Source organism: Serinus canaria, chromosome 9 (assembly GCF_022539315.1).
Source record: "Serinus canaria isolate serCan28SL12 chromosome 9, serCan2020, whole genome shotgun sequence".
In the NCBI taxonomy this organism is placed as follows: domain Eukaryota; kingdom Metazoa; phylum Chordata; class Aves; order Passeriformes; family Fringillidae; genus Serinus; species Serinus canaria.
Genome location: NC_066323.1, coordinates 14,426,807 through 14,448,652, shown reverse-complemented (window position 1 = coordinate 14,448,652; position 21,846 = coordinate 14,426,807). Strand labels below are relative to the sequence as shown.

At 40.8% G+C, this 21,846-nt stretch overlaps 1 protein-coding gene and 1 long non-coding RNA gene across 6 annotated transcripts in view; one reads left to right on the top strand and one right to left on the bottom strand.

Moving 5' to 3' along the window:
- Window positions 1-889: 889 nt before the first annotated feature.
- On the top strand, window positions 890-21,169 carry LOC127059900 (uncharacterized). Of its 2 annotated transcripts, XR_007778246.1 has the most exons (4): window positions 890-1,032; window positions 2,552-3,045; window positions 3,610-3,665; window positions 20,550-21,169. It is a non-coding gene; the product is annotated as an uncharacterized LOC127059900 (long non-coding RNA). The 2 variants fall into 2 exon arrangements; XR_007778245.1 differs by lacking the exon at window positions 890-1,032 and having other exon boundaries at window positions 1,326-3,045.
- TFDP2 (transcription factor Dp-2) overlaps window positions 4,570-21,846 on the bottom strand; it is a 55,753-nt gene continuing 38,476 nt past the window's right edge. For all 4 annotated transcript variants that reach the window (XM_050977990.1, XM_050977991.1, XM_050977992.1 and 1 more), the window contains 3 exons: window positions 18,532-18,698; window positions 13,052-13,157; window positions 4,570-12,150 (listed from right to left, as the gene is read on the bottom strand). In XM_050977990.1, the coding sequence (XP_050833947.1) occupies window positions 11,982-12,150; window positions 13,052-13,157; window positions 18,532-18,698 (442 nt within the window). In that variant the 3' untranslated portion in view covers window positions 4,570-11,981. The remainder of the gene's footprint in view (window positions 12,151-13,051; window positions 13,158-18,531; window positions 18,699-21,846) is intronic.

Sequence of the window (21,846 nt, the reverse complement as noted above, 5' to 3'; positions counted from 1 at the left end):
AGTTCAGTGTATTTTTAACTCTGAATGGTTCATTTGTCAGAAAATGTACTGCTTGGTGATACATTTTACAAAGATTTGAAATATGGGCACTCCTCCCTGAAATGAATGAATTTGCAGTTATTTCTGAAAAATCTTCACCATCCAAGACTGCTTTGTTTCCTGGAATTGTTGCATCTCTGGTGGTATATGTGCCCATTTGACATCATGCCAATCACCCGTTTCCTACAGATAAGTAGATGGGTCAATATGAACCATCTCAGGAACACACAGTTGTACAGTCAGATGTGCTGGAAGGGTCTGCAGTTAATGTACAAACGTCAGCAGGTCTCTGCCAGTCCAAGAGCTTCTGCTCCTCCTTTTGCTGCTTGAGGGCCAACAAATAGTTGTCTGATAAATGCTCTGATACAGTTGACTCAGTCATTTGGCAGCGCCCTCTAGACAGAGCAGCCCTATCACATCCAATCTTAATTCAATAGAATTAATGCATTGCCTGATGACAGAAAACGAAGCTTGGCAGAACATCAAGTAGTTTTTCAGCCTAGATAGAATGTTTAGAACTTGGCTTCAGTCATGCTAATGAGGTGATGAGAAAATATCAAAAGGTGAGAAGGTTTGAAAATAATAACAATAAAAACCTGGGCTTTCAGCAGACTTTCATCAGCCTGGCCATCCCGATTGCAAAGAGCCAGCAGCTGTGTTAACCTACATCTTACTAGCAACACTTACAGCAGCTTTTTCTACAGCTTGGTTAATATTAATTATGCTTAATGACTTACTTATGGTAATGTATTAGTGTTATCTTAGTGTTAAGATGCAAATTCCAAACTCTCCCGAAATCGGGAATGTTTATAAACAGGTGGGTTTAGCAGCGGTGTTCCCGCAGGTTCCCAGCGCGCCGGGCCCGCGGAGGAGCGCGGGGCGCTACCGTGAGGGCAGGGCGCGAGCGCAGGCTCCTGAGGGCACGGAGCGGCGGGCGGGCAGCGCAGGAACCGCGGGCCCCTCGGGGCACGGAGCGGCGGGCGGGCAGCGCAGGTACCGCGGGCCCCTCGGGGCACGGAGCGGCGGGCGGGCAGCGCAGGTACCGCGGGCCCCTCGGGGCACGGAGCGGCGGGCGGGCAGCGCAGGTACGGCGGGCCCCTCGGGGCACTCAGCGGCGGGCGGGCAGCGCAGGAACCGCGGGCCCCTCGGGGCACTCAGCGGCGGGCGGGCAGCGCAGGAACCGCGGGCCCCTCGGGGCACTCAGCGGCGGGCGGGCAGCGCAGGAACCGCGGGCCCCTCGGGGCACTCAGCGGCGGGCGGGCAGCGCAGGTACGGCGGGCCCCTCGGGGCACTCAGCGGCGGGCGGGCAGCGCAGGTACCGCGGGCCCCTCCGGGCACGGATCGGCGGGCGGGCAGCGCAGGGTCAGGGCAGGAGCCGCCGGCCCGCCTGGGCTTGGCCCCGCGGGCGCTGGGGCGGGTCCCGGCCCGACGTGCCCCTGGAGCAGGGGAGGGGAAGGCGCGGGTGCGGGCCCCGCTCCGGAGCGCGGAAGGCGTACAGAAGCTGCGCGGGGCGGTGGCGGGGAGAGAGGAGGGGCGACTGTGCAGGACAGTGCGTGCGGAAAGCGGCGCCGGCTGAGCCTTCGCAGAGCGGGCCGGGAGCGCAGTGCCCCCAGCAATGCAACACAAGGGGCAGACGTGGGAACTCGGCAAATAATGAGGCCGGGTCCTCAAGACAGGGATGCAGTTTCTTGGAAAGGTGTCCTGGTCGAAAGCTGTCATCCCAAAACAGTAGATTTAAAGCACAAGAACTGCCTCTTAACAAAACACATGAACACGCAAACACCTTTTTTTCTGATGCTTAACTAAGGTGTGGCCTTAAAGCATGCTGCCAATTGTGGAAGCTCCACGGGTTTCTTTTTTACCTTTACCGCGGAGCAGCGTGGGTGCGGTGTGGGCAGTCACCGCGGGCTGTCTGCGGTGCGCTCACAGCCTGCCTTTCCTTGCAGGAACTTGTTCCCAGTCCTGTTACTGGGAGCTCTGCTTGCTGCTTTAATTTTACTCTGCAGAGCCGGAGACTTAAATTATACACAGGTCAATGCTAGGACATTTTCCTGGGGTTTACTCATTTGAAACGTTTTTTAACTTCTAAATGTGCCAAGACACTTATGTCCTTGTGGTGCTTATTTATTAAAAATAACTGTCTTTCTCATGCCAGCAGCTGCTGTAAAAATGCAGTTTGCTGCTTTTTACATAATATGGTGTTAATTGTAATTTTTGTCATTTAATATTTGAAAAATAATGTTCAATTAATGGCGGCAGATTAATTGAATTAGTATTTGTATGTAATATTGTCTTTGCTACATAACCTGGACTTTAATGTCAGGATGATGAAAACTTGAGTTAGCACAGGTCATTTGAACCAAGGGACTGGCTGTGTGGTTTCATGTGTTGGACAAGAAAGGTGCTTTGACAATTTGGCCATTTTGTAGCTCTGTTTGCAGCCTTATGCTGGAAGAACACAAAGCCTTTTGTTTGCTTACTTCTTCCTTTTGATGTCATTTCATTATTGTAGGCTTTTCTATTGCTTCCTGTGCAGCTTTGCCTGGGACAGTGGTTTTCATTTTTCTAATGGGTCTGTGAGTTGAGTGGCCGGTGAGAGATTGCTGAAATGTTACAAAACCGAGCCTGCAATGAGTTGTCCAGGGGGCAACTCTAAGAACCAGTGGGCAGTAGTGCCTTCAGCAGTTTGGGACTTGATTTAACCTTTGTGACAGATGGGAAGTTCTGTGACATATATAGGAACAGATTCTTCTATTTTGTTACCCCTGAACTGTGGTTCAGCAAGAAGTCCCAGTGACATTAGGTCTTTCAGCCTTTTGAACGATCTCCAGTGGAAGGAGCAGAACAGGAATTCAGTATTGTGTGGGACCCCCAGAGCAGACGGGTCCCTCCCCCGGCAGGCGAAGGACGGGCACTGCAGCACAGCTGAGCCTCTTCAGGAGCTACCAACCTACACGGATCACACGGCCCAGGGCAGCACTCGTGACACGGCGCTCGGACAATGAAGTATTGTTCACATTTATCTCCTATCCTACACTTGGGGTTGAGACAGAGTTTAATGAATAATAAACCTACACAAATTTGGGGGTTTTCTAGTTTTCCTGAATGTTTCCAGATATTTTTGCTTTCTAACAGAATGTGTGGAATTCAACAAGATACAGTTTTAAATACTGTTATTTTTGACCAAGTACAATATTTGTTGTTGTCCTAATGTTTCCATTATTAGCACAGAGCACCTTAATCCTGTAGCAGTTACCATTGATTCCTTATTTTAGAAAACATACAGATTTGCTTAGGTGAAGAAAAACATAAACTAGTTTATATGATGGTATCTGGTTGGACAGAGAAACTAACCAAAAGTATTTGTAATTTCAGAGAGCACTATTTGCAGACTTCTTAGATATCCATGCTGAGTACTTCTTAGAAAAGATGAAATGGGCTTTTATGCTCTCGCATCTCCTCAGTTGCTTTGTTGGGTTCTTGGGGAGGAGATCCCCAGCTGAAAACATAGCACAAAGAGCTAAGGATTGTTTAGAGGAGAGTATTTATTCTAACCAGGTTCACCATCAGCTTAATGTTTCAGAGTCATTCTGATAGCAACTTATGGAGCACTGACACAAAAGAAGGTAAGGATTTTTACTTTTTTTAATAAGAAGCATAAATAAGCCCTGTATATCTTTATTGCTGGTATAAAGACTATACCCTCTCATCCTCTCATTTCTGCAGTCGTGTTTCTTGCCCATAAAAAAGGCTTTGCACGAGTGTTAGGTGGTTATTTGCCAAATCTGTTAGCAAAAATGCTTTCCCAAATAGGCCATTGCATTTTAGATGAAAGGAGTTTGTGGTAGAGTTTCTATTTATTACACAAGAATGAACTTACAGTTTTGTAAGTCTTCTGCTGTTGTCTTTAACCTTTACTTTTAGCTGGTTTGAGATTAAAAATAGTGAGTTGTGGCTCTTCTCTGCATGTGGAGAAAAGCAAGCACTGTGACATTACTTGATGTTTTCATGTTTGGGAGAGTTGGAAAACCAACACAGGATGAAGAGGGACTGCATCTAATGCTGCCTAAATTCTTGTCATTTGGATTCTTGCTATCAAAACAGGATGGTGTTTGGAAGGATATGTGTTCACAGTCTGTAGGTGTTTGAAGGGTGTTCAGCAGGATAGATCTAGCATGAAACTGGAAGAAAACACCCTGTTTCTGGGCCTTCTCTTAGGTATAGATCAGGTGTGTGTCTTGAATGGATAGGGACAACAATATCCCTAAACATTTTGTGAGTTATCAAAATGTAACCATTTCAGAAGTCCAGCACATCTTCCTGGATAAGGACATAGGATGTTTCTCTGAATGACCAGCCAAGGAGGATGCAGTTGCTAGACTGTGGTGTTTTCAATAACCAGAGGCTGCAATATTTCCCATGTAAAGCAGGGCAGTTCCTTGTTTTCCTAACGAGGTGCACAGACTGGCAGTGTTAACCTTGAGCAACCTTTTCTCTGCAGTGTTCTTCTCAAAGACAAGCTCGGTCCTGTTGCCTTGAAATTCTTTTATTCAGTTCTTCTACAGTTTAAGGTTTACATTTCAGTTCACAGAAAACTGGTGGTTCTTCTCCAAAGCATACACAGCTTTCATCTCAGCCAAACTCTGCTCCCCACCCCCATTTACAATGTACAATTCCCACTTGCAGCATTTTCAGTAAACATGGGATCAATTGAGTATACAGAAAAAACTTCTATAAAATTTCCATTAAAAAAATAACAAGTATTTATTTACAAAGTGTTTGCTACTACAAAGTAATATTTCCTATTGGTTCAAATATACTATTTGCTAATGCCAGTGTTCCTATTAGGAAAGTAAAACTTTGTATATGCACTTTTCTTTATATCTTTGTCAGTGTTTAAAGCACATAAAACACTACCACATTTTTTTTACACTACTCCTAGCCACGTACAATGTGGTAGTGGAAATTAACATTATTTGTTCAGGACAAAAAATCAGCATAGCTTAATAGCAGACTTTCTGCAAAAATAAAACTTTAGTTCATAATTTATAGGTATTTGGAAAGAGAGAAATCTATGGAGAATTCAAAAATATGCAGCAAATGAAGATGAATGGGAAACTTGGGCTTTCCTGAAGATACAAGAGCTTAGCACAAGAAAAGGGAGAAAAGTTTCCACCAAAGTGTTTGTGTGACACTTTGTGCCAATACACATCTTGGGAAAGCAAGATGAGTAGATTAAAAAAATTAATTAAACTTCAAATCCCATATAATTAGCATACTTGTAATTGGATTTGTCTCTTCCCACCCACTATGTTTACAAAACCCTGCTTTGAGTTCAGCATTGGAGGTCATTAAATTGCTTTGTCCGTGACTGGCCTTGTTCTTAAAAAAAAGTTTAAATTAAAAGTTAATGGACTTTCAAGTGGTTTCTGCATTTTAAATATGAAAAGGAAGTGTCTCTACAATTACTTCCATATAGAATATAGTGGATATTAAAAAGTGCTACTGTAAGGGTGGGGAGGAAGGCCAGACCTGCCTTTTCTACCCCTTGCTGCATGTTGTAGCACCTTCAGAACATGGGCTGATGTCACATCAGCATTCAGAATTCAGCAACAATCCTCCTTGCCAAGGACTCGTCCACTGCCAGATCATCCCCCAGGTGCCAGCAAACAAGTCCTGCTGTAAAACACTGCCTGTGCCTGCTGGCCAGTTTCTCCTGATGCTGAGTAGGATATGCAAACACAAAGCTTGTGCCTTGGTGCCAGGGCATGGTTTGCAGTCAGGGCCTGAGGAACAAGGACAGGCTCACATCCTACTTCTTACAGGTTTGTTCAAACTAGGATTCATTTTTTTTTTTTACAGCAGGTAGGTCCAGGTGAGATAGTGTCATAACATTTGCATATGCTTCTCTGAAGTATTTCTCATGTATTCAGCATGGCCTTTAGGACAAGGGAATGTTTCAGAAACTTGTATGATGGGTTGTGATTCAGATGGTGTTTTCCTGGGGAAATTCTGGGAGATCCACTTAGTCCCTGCATTAGTATGACCAAATCTACTAATTGTTAAAGTTACAATAGCCATTTAACAAACCCATCAAAAAGCCTGGAGACTAGTTTTGTGGACTTTACCTTTTCTGATAATTTTAACTTTTGTGGCCATTCAGAATAGTTGTATGTGACCTGAAAATGTCAGCAGGAAGGGCTGTGGATATGTGATGTTCTTCCCTCTCTGGCTGCCTGGATCGTGTGGGTGGGCAGCACAGGAACCAGGCAGTGTGAGGGACAAGTGTTTCACTCACCATGGAGAGGGGAATGGGCTAAAGTCAACTCAATTTGTCTTGGAAAGTTTCTGCATAGATGAGTTTGATTTGCAGCTACAGCTGGGTTTAAATTTGAAATTGCTGTATCCTGCTGTCCTATGCTGTCCTTATATCTAAAGTACCTAAGCCTGGAGAATGTTGAGTACTTAAGAATGGCATTTAGAGAAATCAGATTTAAGTGACTGTACTTTTCTAGCCAATACAGAAGACTAAGAATCTTAGAGATGCAAGTTTGGGCTACTGGCAGGTTCCTGTGTCTGCTTGGAATTATCATGGCTCTGTTAAAGATACTGACCTGACCCAGGTCAGTCTGCTTTTCTTCTTAGAGAAATGCAAAAGTATTTACTTGCTCCATATTGGTCCTAAGTAGGAGCCTTTCCCTTGGGATTTGGATAGCGAGATCTCAGATGTTACTTCTGACCAATTTTGAGCAAGGATTTTTGGTGTTCTGCAGTTTAGGTGGATATCCTAAATGCTGGATTCTTCAGTACTGTCAAAAATATGGAAGCAGAAAAAAAACCATTTTGGTTTATCTGATCTCTAGGTGGGCAGACAGGGCAGGTGTATTAAAGGTGGAGAGTGACTATACAGCTGTGAGGAACAGCCCTTTCAGTTGTTACTGCCAGACTGCTGTAATGAGCATTCCTTCCCCTCCCTCTCAGTGCCAGCTGGGGAGGGATCCATGGATGCCACCTCAGGCACTCAGATTAAAGGAGCTGAGGGGCTCTTGCACACGCAGCTCAGCAGTGACTTGCAAGGACAATAATCCTTTGCAGGTGGAATGAACAAATGGGAGTAACATTGGTTATGGGTAGTTTTTGGCAATATACCTAGATTGGGAAGAGAAGAGTTACTCACAGCCTCTTAAAAATACTCGCCAGACAAAATTCTAACAGTTAAACAGGAAAGACATTATCTGATTTGGGAACTTTAAGTCTAAGGACTGAGTTTCATGCAGTTTTATGGTATCAGAATTGGGTTGTGTGAACACCTGCCAGCAGAAATTAAGTATTTAGAGCTTTCGTGTGCTCAGGTAGGTGTGTGATGTCCACAACATCACAAATGATTAATTGGTGCATTGCTTGCAGACAGAGGCCAGAATTCAAGTGGCACATGTTAAACAACAAACCTCCATAAACAGGCCCTTGGCTTCTCCTTCCCCTGTTCAACTAATGCTGCAAGAGGCACCTGAGACGCCTTTGGCCTCAGTGACCCAACTGCAGTAGAAGGATGTCACCTCAAAGTATGGCTATTACTAGAGTTTTTTAAATCACAAATTAAAAAAGCACATTTAGTCTTTCACCAGCTCGTTACATCTGGTTATTTAATATAATGGTGTTCCTGAGAGATTCCTGGAATGAAAAGGTATAAATGAGGTGGGTCAGGCAGAAGATAGCTTGCTTTGGTTTGTTTTCTCTACACCATACCCGGTGGTGCTGGCTTTGATTTTAAATGAATCCAAATGCCAAACATCTTTAACTTGCTGAAGGGAAAGTCTTTACCATCAACTGCCTGGATTATTTTCAGGTGAAAAGGGCCAGTTAACTACAAAAAGGAGTATTGCCCAGAGTTCAAGTGTGGTTAAGTTTCACCTATACTCTTGAACTAAAATGGTGGATTTGGTAAAAAAAAAAAAAGCACTTGAATTTTTAAACCTTAACTGTGGAATTCTAAATTCAAGCATCATTTCATGTATGAACACAAAGGCCTCATTTTTCTTTAAAAAAACCCCAAAAGGATTAAAATTTGGTTATTAGGCCTTTTTACATAATGTTACTTCAGGCTGACAGCCCTTCTGTGGGAATTCTGTATTCTCAGCAATTTCTAGCTACTCAAAAGGATTTAGGGGTATTTGCAAGCTGTAGTTTAAAAATTAAAACCCCTTAACCAAAATGGAAACACCTACAGCAGGGCTTTTACTGGGTTTAAGTCATACCTTCAGGTGAACTGGTCTTATTTACTAGATACACACACTTTCTGAGATTAGGTAGATTGTTGGCATTAATTCCAGTGTGGAAATGTGAAGACTGGTGCACTTTAATACAATTTTGAATGTCAAAATCCACAAACATTATGTTTTATTTCCAGATAATAGAAAAATGCTGTCTTCCACTCGTAGTTTTTCACCTAGATAGTGGAGCTGACAAGCTTTTCTAAATCAAATGTAGATTTTTCAAGCACCACAAAATTAGGCCAGAAATAAAGTTGTTCAGTGCACAATAGCTATAAAGGCATTTACATACAGCATTATATGGCTTGCAGTCAAGTGCCTCCTGAATGTATAATCAAGAGAGAGTGTTCCAAGACACAGACACATCCCTTAAATTTATCTTAAATATAAGTTGCATGAAAATTTAAGTGTTCACTTTTTCTTACACGAAGTATGACCTAGTACCAGTTGCTGCTTGATTCCTGTCAATGAATGTCATTCAGGGGTATTGCATGAGACAGGAGATGATGATGGAACTGAATAGAAAATGGGAAAACCAGTCTTGGTCATGACCATTTTACTGTGGAAAGTGTTTGCTGGCTCTCAGCAGGAGGGAGGGCCTGTGTATGGAAGCAGCTGAGCCTAAGCACTGCCATGAGCTCAGTGAGAGCTCTGTGGTTTGTTAATATTCTCAAGCCCCTTCTTACTCACAATTGCAGCAGCTGCCTTTGGTGAGGTCTTGCATTTACCTGTTTTGGTTTGTGGTTTTTGTGTCTTTTTAAAATATGGCAGTTAAGATCACCAGAAATGATTTAAAAGTTTGCCTGAGATCATACACAGGTGATTGTGCTGGATCAGGCCCCAAATTCTCCTAGTTCTCAGACTTTAGTGTGCCCACAAGACTGCAGTGCTTTAGCTGAGCTTCATCCTCAACTGGTACTTGGCACGAAGCCCAAGGAAAGAATTTACTTTTGAAGTCTCTTCTAAATGTTCTAACTTGTTTTGTCCTTTGTATTCAACTAGTCCAGGAAAAATAACTTTTGAAGGCTTGGTTCAACTGTCAAATAAATGCTATGCGTGCCCATATTTTTTATTTTTTATCTTTAAATTTGATAGTTAGATGTTTACCAGAAAGTGAGCAGCTGTGCAGGCTGCAGCTCTGAAGGGCACAGACATCAATGGAGGAAAGGTGTCACTGAAAAATCCTCCCCCTGTAAAGCAGACTGACTGCTAATAAAATACATTCCATTTCTGGGCCAGAAGCCTTTTTTTGCCAGGTTCTTATAGTTCAAAGTGCTGCTCTTTAAGAACTGTTTAGTGTTTTGCTGTTTTTTCTTTTTACACCGATCTTGAGTGGGAAGTGTGAAGAAAGTGTAAAGTTAAATGTGTTCCTAGGGTATTGTTGGGGAGAGGGTGGTGTAACTACTTTGGAAGATATTTCCCTCCCTCTTAAAGAATTCCTTATAAGTTACCTTTGATCTGTCCTTTCCAATGAAAGCTTACTGACAGGGCAATTTTGAAGAAGCAGTGGTTTTTTTAAGAATTAAAGTGATGATCTGTTTAAATGAAATGTCAATCATGAAGCTGGCAATTACATAGTAATACATGTGTAGTACATGTTCCCTTCTCCCCCCATCTCAAAAGAGAGCCACTTGGCTCAATGCACTGACTCTCTCAGCAAGAATATTTTTTTGTATCTGTAAAGCTTTTCTGGTATGGAGGTAGTGTTACAGATTTGGTGGAAATGAGGGGGTATAAAGCCCTCAGTCTGCTGTTGCCTGTGAGCCATGAGCACAGGATGGTCTGAACAGTCTTGCCCCAAGGGTGAGTACCATAGCAGGCATTGTAGTTTGTGCATTTGCTATTCATTTGTGTAAAGCAGACAGCTCAGTCAAGAGCCATAGCTAGTACTGGTGCTGCCCTCAGGTACTCCTCAGGTGCAGGAGTTTGAACTATCTGTGAGAAGTTTCTATCTGGATGCTTCCGTTTGTAATGGAAACATGCGGGTGGTGCTTGTCTACACCTCACAGTTTTACCTGTCCTGTGAGCAGCCAGCCCTGGGCTAACTCCTGCACATGGCCAGGCAGCTCTTGAGCTGGAGCCTCATTTTCTCTCTGTAGCTCAGGCTTGGTGCTTTTGGATCTTGCTGGCCTGAGTGAGTGCAGGTTTGGCTGTAGAAGATGATGTGGACACAGTCCAGGCTGTGAAAGGATGCTGCCAGCAGCCCAGGGGTAGCTTCTGCCATTGCTCAGGTGAGCAGCAGCACAAGCTGCCTCATCCCCCAGGGCAGGAACAGAGCCAGGACAGCTGCCTCACACAGCTGAGACACAGTGCAACCCCCTGCAGACAGTGGAAAAACTGGAAAGATTTGCCTCCTGAAAAATAGTTAACTTAGAGCTAGGCAAAGTCCTGGTCACTGGAACACCATGGGAAGAGTACATCTACAGTGTATTTTGCATTGATATTCAAGGTTTTGGTTTTTTTAAAGGTCTTTATGATTGGATTTGATGTTAGCTATAGAAAACACAGCCTCCTGCTGCAAGTCTAAGTTTAACAGTTCACATGAGATATGTGTTGGGTAACTTGAGCCACAGACTATTAACATGGTTTGATACAACTTTCAAAGGTGCATCAAGGTGAGTGCAACTGAAGTTACTGATAAGAAAGTCTGTCAGAATCCAAGCTGACCAGAATAGAAAATATGAAATGATGTACTATTGAATTTTTTTTTTTTCTAAGAACCTCAGCCTATGACTTTAAAAGTTATGTGACCTGCCCAACCCAAATTTGAAAGGACTGCCTTGAAAACACACTGCCTGAGATCCTTAATATGGTGGGAGGCCTTTTTTTAAAAAAACAAGGCATGCTCTGATATCAAAGGGATTATATAAAGTTAGAACAATAAAGGAGAAGCTACACTGAATACGCTGTAATCTAGAAAATACAGGTTTTTTACTTATTTTCCTTGAAAAAAGCTGGTGCAGAGAATACTGTTTTTTTTCCTGACTGTTTAATAATGGCTAAGAATAATCACTTATAATAAATTAGGCCTGCAATATAAATGAACATATGAACCTTTTATACTAATGCTTCTTGTTACTTTTAGAGTATCTAAAATGGATATAAACTATTTCAAGATTCATTTAATCACTTGCAATTTATATTACTTTAAGAATCTTCTATACAGCAAGTCGAACAGAAAAAAAGCAAACATTTTAACAGCCCCTTTTCCCTATAACCACTTTCATACAAGATAGTTTTAAATAATGATTTTAGCACATTTGTGTGTGCTGTGTGCTCTCTCCCCCTTTTTCTAAAGGCAGCACAGCCAAAAGACATTACAAGAATCAGCTTTTACTGGCTGTTTTCTTCTCCATCTGAAAAAGACAAGGGGAAGACAGAGAACTGAGTCCCAAAATGGAAAAGTTGATCTTAAGGTTTACTTTGCCAAATCTCCAGGGATTTTGTTCTTTTCCTCATTTATAGTTTATAAAACCCACTTTGCTCTGTCTCTGCATGTCACTCTGTGTTCAGTTACACAATTCTTCAATTTCAGCTTTGGATAAACTTGAAGTTTCCATTTTGGTTCACCAAATGCAGTGCAAACCAAGGCAAGAAACCAGTAAAATCCAAACAGGAACTCCCATTAAGAATATTTGAGCAGCAATTTGTATTTTCCATTTTCCACTGTCCTCATTCTGGGGAGGAAGAATCCTCATCTTCATCCTCTTCATCTTCCTCGTTGAAGGAGCAGGGCGTCTCCCCCCGGGATGCTGCACTGCTGGACTGCTGACTGCTAGGGGCAAGCAGCTGCCCAGTTGCTAAGGCCACTTCAGCATCCAAACACAACCCTGGATTCTCACTAGCAAGACAACAGAAAGGGGCAAATTTAGAGGGCTTCTCATGAGGTTTTAAACTTTTTTCTTTTTGGCCTCAGTTTTTCCTTTAGTCAGAGAAATGCTACCAACAAGGAAAAATCCCAAAGTGTTACAGTAAACACAGCTATTAGTTGAGTTGATAAAACATTGGAAAATTGCATAAAAAAGAATATTGGGTGACTTCCTTTTTTTCATAATCAACTAGTAGAATTGCTTAAGCTGAAGGAAAAAAAAAAGGAAATCCATCACAGTTTCATTAATACACAGAAATGATTGCAATATAAAATGAAGCTGTTAAATGCTATGAGAAAGAGCCTGCTCCAAAATAATAATCCCTATAATAATCCCTATTTCCATTTTTTATGGTATAGGTAACCTCCAAGTTAAGTCTGGCTGCTGAGATGTATTTAAGGTTGGGGTTTTGTGCATGGTGTTTATTTGTTTGGTTGTTGGTTTTTAATTTTAAATTCTTATTAAGTTGTGTGAACTAAACTTCTTTCAGGAGAGCTTAAATAGCAGTGCATTTAAAGAGCAGACATTCTTATGCATTCTTCAGAAATATTACCAGGCTTTTATCCACATGTAATTATCTATCTGTAGTCCATGCCCAGGCAGGAATTTAAGGTTAATCAGGAAAAGGGGCTTGAAAGTGATTCTATTCTTATGAAACATAGGTACAAAATAGCTGGTATGTTCAGTGTTCAAAGCATGTTGATTTGACCTTTCAAACATAATTTTCCTTCAAGGAAGACAGAGACTTTTTCGCTATCAAAATCAGCCATGATAATTTCTCAATTCCTGCATGCAAATGGTGTGAAGTAGCAAGGTTACTAAAGTACCACAAGCATATATAACTATTCTTGAATAAAAAATGATTTTATTTACCTTGATTTAGCATCGTAAGTGCTTCCAGCTGCCTCGAAATGGGAAACTGCTTGTGCTGAACTTGAAATTAACCCTTGGTTTATCCACGAAAATCCCACAGACATATCTAGAAGAAAGCATAACTATTTATGATAGTTACTTACATTTTTTCTTTCTTTTACAATTTTAAACTTTGCATTCTCTTTGCAGTTAGGATCCCTTAATTTAGTTTAGAATGTACCAGCAGCTTGAGTTTTATACTGTACATGTGTCCTGTTTAATCAAGATGAAATTCTGTCCTGTGTTTGTGGATTGGTTTAAGCCTTGCACTCAGCTTTTCCCTCTATCTGAAGAAGATTCACCTGGCTGGTGACTGTATGCAATCACAGGTATCTGAAATGAGTTCTAGAGTCCTTCATGGAAACTTACTGCCACAGCCTGACCCAGTGAAATACCCGGACAGCTCCAAGTGCCTTGGCTGCCCTACTTGGTGAAGGTACAAAGGAATTGTATTTATTTGGGTTTGAGACAGTGCAGTAAAGCCACCCAGGCAGTCTCTGTGTTGCTGTGTGTTTTGGTGGCCAAAGGCAGTTTCAGCCTGGTGCTTTCATGGCTGGCTGCGGGGCAGCCTCCTCACCCACTCTGCCCCCAGCCAGAGCTGGTCAGCAGCGGTGGGCATGCACAGACCATGGCAAAGGGCTGGTGCCAAGAATGGAAGAGAGAGCTTATTGTACACTGCACATGAGACATGAAAGGCACTCTCCTCCCTAGGGATAGGAAATGGGGGCGTTAAGACCATTAAAATGGTCTGGCAATAATGCCAAGTTTCTTCAGGTAGTTTGTTAAAAGCCCCCTCAGACATGTGAAGAGGTTACTTACAATGCCCACAATACTTGTTTTCAAATTTTCTAACAAGTTATGCCTGTCAGTTGTTTCCAGTTATGCACATTTCTGCCAAGAGAATCACCAAACCAAGTCTAATGACCAAATTACATTTATGAATTTTTTTTTTGTGTGTGTGTGTTTCTAATTTGTTTCTTAGATAAGACATTTCTATTCACCTGCCCAAATTCTATCTTCACACAAAGTTAACATCAAGACAAAGTTACCCAGACTGTCTAGTTCTTTCCCATGGTACTTGCATCTGGTTCCAGCTGGATGCATTAAATCAGAAGTTAGAGTTAACTTACTGTTAAATTCTATACCTAACCAAGCCTCTGTTTTAGACAGCACAGTTGCAGTAACTGGGACTATACTACTCATAATTATCTAGAGTTGTTCTATAACAGCAGGTAAGAGAAATAACTGTTTGTTACATACACATTCTCATTTGTCCTGTGTCCTTGTCAAGCTTTGGTTGCTCTAGACTTGGCAATGCTGCCTAGGGAGCAGGGACTGTTAAAACAGGGACTGTTTTAAGCAGGGCTGTTTTATTGCCATGTAAATTGGCTCACCATCCACAGGGATGGATCCACAGGCTACCTTGGTTTGTGCTGTGGAAAGCTGTTGCAGCAAGGTATTTAAATGTCATGGTAGCCTTGCCAAGGCTAGCAAGGGTGGTGTTCCTGGCAGCAGTCCTTGGAACATAATAGCAGACATTGATAAATGGCAGTTTTAGGGTGATGTGTGAGGACAGAATAGATGAGAAGAGTTAAATGTGGATGGAGCTCGATGTCTTTCATCAAGATTGCCCTAAATGCAGATTTCATGTTACAGAGAACATGTTCTCACGGATTCCTCCTGTCTGTGCAGGAGGAGGCTAAACCATTTGGAATGACTGCAGTGTATTTAGACTAATAGAGCTGTACCACACTGTTGTTCCCTGGTATTTTGAAGGAGTGTACCTGTGCATACATGTTTAATATTTCAGAAGAATAACAAGACACTACTAGTAATCTTGTGGTTTATAAACATTTCTGGATAATAGCTCATTAGTTTTCTTTTTGAAGAACAAAGTAGAAACATGGCAGAAAGGTGGTTCATAAAAGCATATCCCTGCCTTGAATTTTTATTGCCTTATATTTCTAAATAAAATATATATTTCAATAATATATTTCAGTTTTCCAGTGGACTCTGAGGAGCTAGGGATAAGAAGTTTGTGAAATATGGGGAGTTGAAGACATTTACCAGTATGGTAAAGTCTGTCAAAACAGAAGTGTGCCTACAATGAAAACACTTATTTCTTCTGGCAGTGTAGATCAATTACTAACAGCTACACTTAAAACCAGGGAAAGCAATTTGAATAAACCTTCCCAAGGTGGTGCAGTCCAATCAAGTAGTGGCATTGTTATATACTGTATCTTGCAGATACACTTGGTAGAAATTTATACTTTATTTGAGAGGGCTCTAAAGCAATACCCTCAAAAGCTTTAGCAGTTAATGTACAAATGTTGCATGGGAATGTTCTTGACATCTGAACAAACTTGCTCTGGCAGTGGGTGCTCTTAGCTCTTTAGTTCCATCTCCAGCCCATTTTCCAGTCATGGATAATTACACAGCTTAACAGCAGAGCACTTCCTCACACAGGTTAAAAAAACAAGTCCTAAACTGCACCACTTTGCTCACTGCCTCAGTGTGGGATACATAAGGTGAGATGTTGTCTTATTTTTTCTAGTAGTCACAACTCAACCAACAAAGGTGGGACTTGGTTTTGTGTTAAGTGCCGGTAGGAAGTGCACAGCCCAAAAAAGAGAGATATTACTCTGGCTGCTGTTCTACGAGTTCATGCTTGTCCCAGGCAGTGGAGTATTTCTGCTCACCTAGCAACCTCACTCCCACCTTTCCACTTGAGCTGTTCTGGTTGGAGCTCTTTGCTACACAGTTCTACTTGTTTAATTGATGCAAACTCGTCTGCCAGACAAAGCCTGCACTTTTGTACCAGGAAACAGCTCAGGGAGAGCACATGGGAAAGCACCTGGGTCAAAATGCAGAAATGGGCAGAAATGTATAATTAGGATTGTGCCCTTGGGATGTCCTCTTAAGCTGGTGCACAAGTCATGTTTTAGACATTGTCAGTTATGACAGTCAAGCAACAGAAAAGTGTGTTACAAAAATAATGTAAGATACACAGAATCTTTTTCTCTAGGGGGTCAATATGCCTTAGCTTCTGCTGATTTCAGGGCAGTTGTATCTGGGGATCACACCAATGCAGTATTTAAAATGCATATTACAAAAATACATTTATTTACTAAAACGTGGTGAAATGAGCAAACCTAGAAGATGCTACTTTTATGAAATTTGGGCACTTGAAGAATGGCCTAATTCACATGATCCTCTTTAAAAGAAAATCCACCAATAAAGCTTTGATGTGCACATTATCAGTTCAACAGTTCCAAGTAATTTATGGGACTGTTCATTGCAAATAGAAAGTTACTACTTTTCAAAGCTGAGATGGTTCAACATTTTTTGTCAAGTTAATTTCTTTAGTTGAATTGGTTTACACTTAGGATTCTTCCAACTGCTTCTCTAGTCCTTCTGGTAAGGATTATAGTACAAACTTGTTAGTGTTTACAAGTCAGAAATTATCTGAAAAATGTCCAGGCTAAGGTCAAACTAACATTGTACAGGAAATAATTCACCTATTTGGACATATTAGAACAGAACTGGCTTCTGGAGCAGTTGTCCATAGAGTCAGCTACTGGGATCATAATGAATCTTGATTGCAATATATTTACTCAGTGAATAAATAAGAGACCTGGATCTGTTTTTCCTGTATAGTAGTAACTGAAGCCATTGTCCTTGGAAGAGTCATCATGACAATGCAGAAGTAACCATGAATTCTAGAAACCAGTGATGACCCTTCTATTTCCCTACTCTTGCTGTGCACGAAAATGTCTAAAGGCTCCCAAGGTTAAAATGGGAAGATAAAAAAAAATGTAACCAGGTAAATGCTTTTCAAATACTGTGCAAAACATTTAAATGTTTCCTTTATTGGTAACTTACTGCAATTAGAAACCACCACTATGCAATTCATTCTCTTAATTGTAGATTTGTGTAGCACAATTATGTAATAAGGAACAGATAGAATAAACATTTAAAATTAATACAGGTACTGGTATGTAAATTAAAGTACTTTTTTTTTTTAATATATATACTACTAGGAATACTTCTAAGCTAACCTTTTACAGAGACTGAAACAGCTGAATGTAACCCATGTATGAAGAGTACATTACTTGCCTTAATGATTTTGAGTAAAAAATAAAATCAGTGCCTTTCCTATGATTAAAACTCTATACAGGTTCCAGGCTGCTGGTTTGCTACTAGGGAAGTACTCAGTAAACAGTGTCATGACGCAGGGTTTTTTGCAAATGTAAGGAAACCCTGTTTTCTGGAGGTAAATTAATGCAGGCTTAAAATGAAAAAGAAATTTTAATTTGATCCTTGACACTTGGGAGCAATTAAGTAACTTCAACATTGCAAAACTATTAATAGACATGGGTTCTGCTCCCTTCCCCTTTTTTACACTGCTGATAAATCACATGCTGACACATAATGTTGAGTTGAATGAACCTGTGAGGAACACATCAAGATTTCTTTCAACTTCTCTTTTTGTTGCGAATGCCATTTTATAAAGACTTCAGGTGCAATTTCAAAATTGACCAAAAATAAAATAGGAAATCTAGTTTTAAAACCCACAGGACAAGAGAACCAGGAAAATACAGATAACTGTTAATAAACATAAGCACATCTGATGTAGTTTGAAATGTTAAGCCATTTAAAATGTACTACTTTGATTGCATGTAACTGAATTCTCATTTATATATAGCAGTAGAGAAGTCAGGGCAAGAGCTTTATTCCCTTTCCTCAAAAACAAAGGTCTGTACACATTAATTGGGTAACACTTCCTTTACAGATAAAGTCCCTCCAGAAACTTGAGAAAATGCTGGGCTAAATTAAAGCTGTGGTGCAGCAAGAAGGACACACTGACAGTAACTGTAGGAAGTGACAGCAAATTGTGGCAGCTCCAGTCCAGTGATGGACTGAAGGAGTTCCAGTCTTGCACAGCCTGTTCAAACAGGGGAGGTAAAAGCCCCTGCCTGGGACACCTGTCCTGAAGTCTATGGACTTGCTTTACTTAGAGAAGCTTGGTTCTCAGGTGGCACCTGCTAGCCCCTGAGGGATTACACCAGTTCAAGGTGCTCTTTTTCTTTCCTTTTCCTCAGCTTGGGAAGAGCCGCCTTCTTCCAGTTTGCTCCTCCATACACTCAGTTACTCAAAATTAATACTAACACATAAAAATTTGTTCTTGGTGTCAGTTTAGTTATTTAAGAAATAATTTCTTCATAATGCAGCTTGCACATCACACTGTTATAAATCTGTGTGCATTAAATCAACAGGAAAACTAAGATAAACCTTCCAAAATTAACAGCAAAACAACTGGTTCATGTACCAACCCTACTAAGTCCCACAAACCCTGAAATTTCCATATGTAAGTTAATATAATTAAATTTGCTTGAGTTAAGTAAGGTTATGGATTTGATCAGGAACAATATTTAACTTACCTGTGATGTAGCCTTCTAAAGCTTTTGGCACCAGTGATTTTGCAGTTCTCAGGTCCTCAGCTGAGCATTTGCCTGCTTCAAGCCCAAAGGACATTCCCATTCTCTTCAGCACCTCGCTGTCATCATGAATCTCAAAAGTATTATCGAAATTAAAGAGGTATTCAAATCTGCATGTAAAAAATTAAAAGTGAGATGGTTCTGAAAAGAGCACAGCTGTGCTCTTCTTGCCTATTCTTTCTCTGGTGGTTTTGGCATGTACTAAGGTAAGCATCTGGAGTCCTGGTTTTCTGTAAAGGGTCCTTAAGGAAAGAGAAGTGCAAGAAATGCTTTCTCTTTTCTGTGACTGGCATGCCTACAGGTTTAAAATGGCACATTCTCAATTAAAGTAACTTCACCAGTGCAGGAACAAAGTTTAAAATTTTCTACCTCATTAAGTAGATTCAAAAGGGAAGAGGGAGGCCTTAATTAGACATGAACTTTCACTTGCACTAAAGCCAGTAAGGTCACCTGAAGCCCTGTCACCAAAACAACTATTTTCTTTTTCTGCTTTTACATTTCACTTTCTGTTCTAATGTGCAACACTCCTCCTGTGAACTGACCTATTTACTTTGGTATAATTTTGCTTCTTTGGATGCAGCTAGAAAAGCAGTCTGTTCAGAGTCTTGTGTGTTCACAACCCACTGTTTCTGCTGCAGGACTCTCAAAATGTTTTTAACTGCATATAAAAGTGGAAAATGAGGTTAAAACTTCAGACAGCTTTAAGAAATGCAGGGGCATTTAGGCTGGCCTTACACTGTTATCACAGGTATTAAAAGCCTGGACAGTTCTGGTCTGTAAAATAAGGCTTAGTTCCTAGTACCTTCTTTCCTACTGACAAAACCTTTATCCTTGGAAAAGCAACTCATCTGTGAGATAGTCTTTAAAAGGTGACTCACTGGTGGGTCTTCCATTATCTCTCCAAGCTCATGTCACATGTCAATTTTCTTGTTTTCTAATACTTATTTTCTTATACCTGAACCAGGAAACCTGGAAGCTTTACAGCTCTTGAGTTTATACACAGAATTTTTAATTGGTAATCTAATGTTTTGTGCTGGGTGTAATTGTAAATTACACACAGCATTTCTTCTGTGACTCAAACCATATTACTTGTTAAACCTACTGTTTATGTACCTTTATTTATTTCAGCATAATCAGATTAAGAGGGAAAATAAGATGTGTCATTTTAATTTCAGCCAGTACAATTACATTGCTGCTGCCTAAACTGGCACAGCTCGGTGTCATACCAAGCTACTACCAACAAGCTGTAATTACTGACTCATAACTGAATTCCAATTTATGGCACAGGATCAAAAGCTGCATTTATTGATAGCTCTGCAATTCTTCTTCCATGTGCTGTGGCCAAATACTGGATATTATTTTCCTTTCCCAGCGAGTTTCCAAACTGAGAAATGTACAGTCTTCAGTATTTTCCAGTTTAGTTTCTAGCAGCCTGCAGTCACTGATACAGGAAATCCCTGCACTTATTCTATTTTGCTGTTAACAGCTTTTTGAGGATTTTCTTTCAGGCACTTGACATGACCCCCTTCTGAACTTATGTAAACTTTTAGCATGAACAAAATCAAATTACTACTTGCATAGAGTGTTACAAAAAACTTACTTTTGTCATCACCTGGTTTCTTCTCTTAATGTCTCTCAATTTAATAAGCAACTATGTGCAGCTATTCTCTGTACATGTTCACCATATCACCCATGACTTTTGAGACACCTGGGACCACTGTCCTCTCCTTTTTAGGCCAAAGAGCCTATCTGTTCCTTCTGTCAAAGCCCTTCCATAGCCTCAGTCCTTCTTGCTGCTCTCCTGGTTATGCCATACTTTTTCCAAGAACATGAGAGTGAGTAGTATTCCAGATATAAAGCACTATATGCATCTTGCTTTACACTGTAGTCCTTGCTGGTTTTCCTGGTAATTCCCAGCGCGATTTTAGCTGCTACTGAGAAATCAACTTTTGTTCTCACAGGAATTGTCTACTGGGCTACCATGTTATTATTCAGTACTACAAGCCAGGTCCAGAGGCTATTAATACTGTGTATGCAAACTTTGGGTATGCTTCAAGCCCCTTTCCCATGGTAAGTGCCAATTTGATCACCCGTGATTTTGATCTGGATTTTCTGCTGCTACAGGCAATTCTTTCTGTAAGGGTACAAGAGGCCACTTCCTACATGTTCTTGCTAATATACAGCACTGTATCTCCAGTACTGTCCAAAATCTTCTGCATTTCCCCTTAGAGATGTTCTAATTTTCTAAGTTTCTGATACATCCATTGTGTCTGAATGCTTGTTTAAAACAAGGTATCCTAGCTACTTTTTTTTTTTTTTCCTAGGATCAGCAGCATTTATACAGAAGCACCATATACACTAAATAAATTTTTCCTGTTTAAATGGGACTTACTTATTCAGGTGCCTCATCTTTAAAATTAGTTAACGACTTCCTTTTTACCTGAAGACTTTGCTTTTCCTACTCCAACTTCAGAAATGCCATTCCCAGCATGCTGCTTGGCACTCATCTACCTTCTCACCTTCTCAAACCGTAAACAAAACTTGCCCAATAACTTACCTTTTTTTTTTTTTTTTTTTTTTTTTTTAAATAAAATTGTGAGACATTTTACTCTGTTCTGGTTGTTCTGGCATAGGAAAACACTTACAGGACACAAATCTATTTTCCTTCTGATACTATAACAGCCTTATATGTACAACATTTCCAAGCAATTACTTTCCTGTAGAAGTTCCTCTGTAAATACAATTTTGAGCAGCTAATGCTGTGAGCTTGGCTCTTCATTGGACTTACTAACATCAGTACTTTACATAAATGTTATCTGGAGAAGAAAGGAAAATTGAAGCCCTTTAAAGTGACTTTCAGTCTGGAACCAAGTGCAGAGCAAGCCCTCAAGCTGACCAGTGATGGAGCCAGGCAGCAGAAATACTCTCCAATTAACTGTAGACTGGGAATACTCCAAACCAAGTCACTACCTTTGCTAACTGCCTTATTTAGCAGATCAGTGTAACAGTGGTTAAAATGGAGCAGTTTCTGGCACTGTTTACCCATTACTGCTGCCACTAATTAGTGGCATAAATAATAACCCAAGTGGAAAGCTGGCTTAATTTGGGTTGTACACTTAATGACCTCCAGGTGACATACTACCACAGCTGAGTTACATAAATTAAGTATCAACAATAATAATTTTGGTGTGCTCACTTTTAGTAGGAGTGTTTTCACACAGCTGGAGAGCACAAAAGCATGTTACACTACTCTGGATC